Raw genomic sequence first — 2,556 nt, forward strand, 5'->3', positions numbered from 1 at the left:
AAATCTTACCTTGTCAATGAAACTTGCAAATTTGTTGTTCAAGACTTTGATTTGTTCTTTTTCTTCAGTTTTCACTTTTTGGATGTTTGGATCTATTTCCACATTTAGTGGTTGCAAAAGGCTTTGGTTTATGCTTACTTCCTGAATGCCACCAGGAGGACATACAGGGAAGCCTGGACCTCCTCCTGCACCTCCACCAAATATGCCTCCTGCACCACCAAATCCTCCGCTTCCACCACTGCCGTATCCTCCGCCTACACCACCGCCAAATCCTCCACCACTGCCGTATCCTCCGCCTGCACCACCACCTATACCACCACCAAATCCTCCACCACTGCCGTATCCTCCGCCTAATCCTCCGCCTAAACCACCGCCAAATCCTCCTGCACCACCAAATGCTCCTCCACCATAGCTTGAGCCAACACGTACAGATGCAGCTGACACTGCAGTTCTCCTTCCTCCACCAAGGTTCACAACACTTCGTGAAGCAAAGCCTGAAGAACGAGAGCCACCTGATCTCCCTCCACCTAGTGAACAGGCACTAAAGCCCCTGTTTACACTACCACCACTACTTTGCTTTTGCCTAAAGTTGCTCATATTGGTTTTTAAAAGGGTGAAGTTTAGAGGAAACAAAAGAAACAGATAAGACGAAGGAGACTGGGCCCCTTTGCACTGAGAGACCAAAATCTCCCTATTTATCTGTTTGAAAAACTTGGGCTTGGTTGCATGGGTGTCAGGAGGCCAGGTTAATGCAATAGTGGGTTTGGCAAAGCTGGCAGCCAACCATCAATCTTCTAAACTGATCACACCTATGGGAAATATTGTTTTGTTTGCAATGCTCAATTTATTTAATCAACATCAATGTATCTGTTTAAGGATATGTTAATAGATCAAGAGTTACTGTATATAAATTAAATGATGTCCTATAATTTTCCAGTGTGCTTTATTAAAAATATAAGCCTTTGGGGATTTATTGAAATGTTCTCACGATCATTAATACGCATTCACATTTGATGTATAATTGTAGCACAGGTAAAATTAATGATTACCACATGTGCATTGAATATAAATGTAGGCTTGAATTATTTTTCCTGATAAACCTGATTGTTGTAGTGTGTTTATGCAATAACTAGAATAACATAGGTTTCCCTAACTAATATGATTTATTTTGTTGAATCTGTTTGTACTAGTGTTTAGTAATGAAATCAGAACACTAATATTTTACAAAATTAGTTTTAGATACTGTACAAGTACTAGTGACATGGAAGAACATTTTGTAGTTGATATAAAAATAAAAAAGAGACAATGACTGTCCTGCTCTCCTTTGCTACTTCATTCTCCTGTGTGAGCCAGAAGTCAAATCTTGCAAGCTCCAAAATGGATAACATTGTATGTGTAACTGGTTTGATTACATCACTGTCCATGTTGGATAGGTGTCTGGCGATTGGCTGCTTAGTACCTAGCACTCCATCATCAGGTCCCCCCTACCTAGCAGTACTGGGCATTTGCAATGGTTCCAATAGACCAGAAAATTGGTGGACAAGAAATGCAAAAGTGTATATAGGTGAACTGGTAGTGTGGACTATATAGAAACTTTTGGAAAAGTTACATGTTTCTGTAAATGGGTTGCAGTGTCATCACAACTTTAATAACAATGACAAAAAAAAGTAAATTTTTTTACTATTTGAATACCAGAACATTATTAGCATTACTGTGATGTGTCACTGTTGTATGTATATTATATTAATAAATCCTAACATAAACATGGCATATAAACAAAGCACTGCATAAAGGCTTTTACCAGGGAAAACACAGAGAATGAACAATGATAAAAGAAAAAATGATGCTTGTTCAGGTAACCAGTAAGACAGTGGTAACTATTTTATCTTTTCACATCATGAGGTACTGTTTAGTTATCTCCATAATTATTGTAGGCATCAAATCCTGCACATGATCCAATATGTTTCTCTCTGGAAGTGTAGTTTTCAGAATTCACACCCCACATGACTCTTTAAACTTCTTTTAGGGTAATTTAAACTTGATTAACAGTGGTTTCTCTACTGGGGAACTTTCAACCATAGCTGAAATGTAAATAGCATTGGAAATAAAATATCAAGTCATTTTATGAATAGAAAATTGCTTCCATGAATGTTTATTTCTAACTATTACTATTAAAATGTTTATTGTTTTTACATAATTGTTTACTAGTTACCTGACCTTGACCGATTCTGAAACCTTATTTTTTGTCATTCTGTACACTTAATATATATGTTTGTTATTTGGGGATCTTTTCTTGATGAACTACAAAGAGCTTTAAACTTAATTTTTGTATGCTGACGAGTCATTTTTTTTTACTTTGACTGAAAGCATGTACATTACATCATTGTGTTTTTCGATTGTTGTCCATCTTTTGATATTTCAGTTTTTTCTGTTTATTAAATTACAAAATTGCTTAGTTTTTTTTTTTGTGTTTATGGAGTACTGAGTGTAGATTAACCACCTGAGCGTTACACTGATGTCTAGATTTCTGTACCAAAAGTGATCCACTGTTTTTCA

General features: G+C 36.6%; 1 protein-coding gene across 1 annotated transcript in view; it reads right to left on the reverse strand.

The window, feature by feature from the left end:
- The window catches only part of LOC140321746 (keratin, type II cytoskeletal 75-like), a 19,664-nt gene extending 18,979 nt beyond the window's left edge, over positions 1-685 (reverse strand). Inside the window, exon 1 of the mRNA XM_072398536.1 lies at positions 10-685. Within this exon, the coding sequence (XP_072254637.1) occupies positions 10-597 (588 nt within the window). The 5' untranslated portion in view covers positions 598-685. The remainder of the gene's footprint in view (positions 1-9) is intronic.
- Between the last annotated feature and the right edge of the window lie 1,871 nt (positions 686-2,556).

Source organism: Pyxicephalus adspersus, chromosome 1, assembly GCF_032062135.1.
Source record: "Pyxicephalus adspersus chromosome 1, UCB_Pads_2.0, whole genome shotgun sequence".
Lineage (NCBI taxonomy): Eukaryota > Metazoa > Chordata > Amphibia > Anura > Pyxicephalidae > Pyxicephalus > Pyxicephalus adspersus.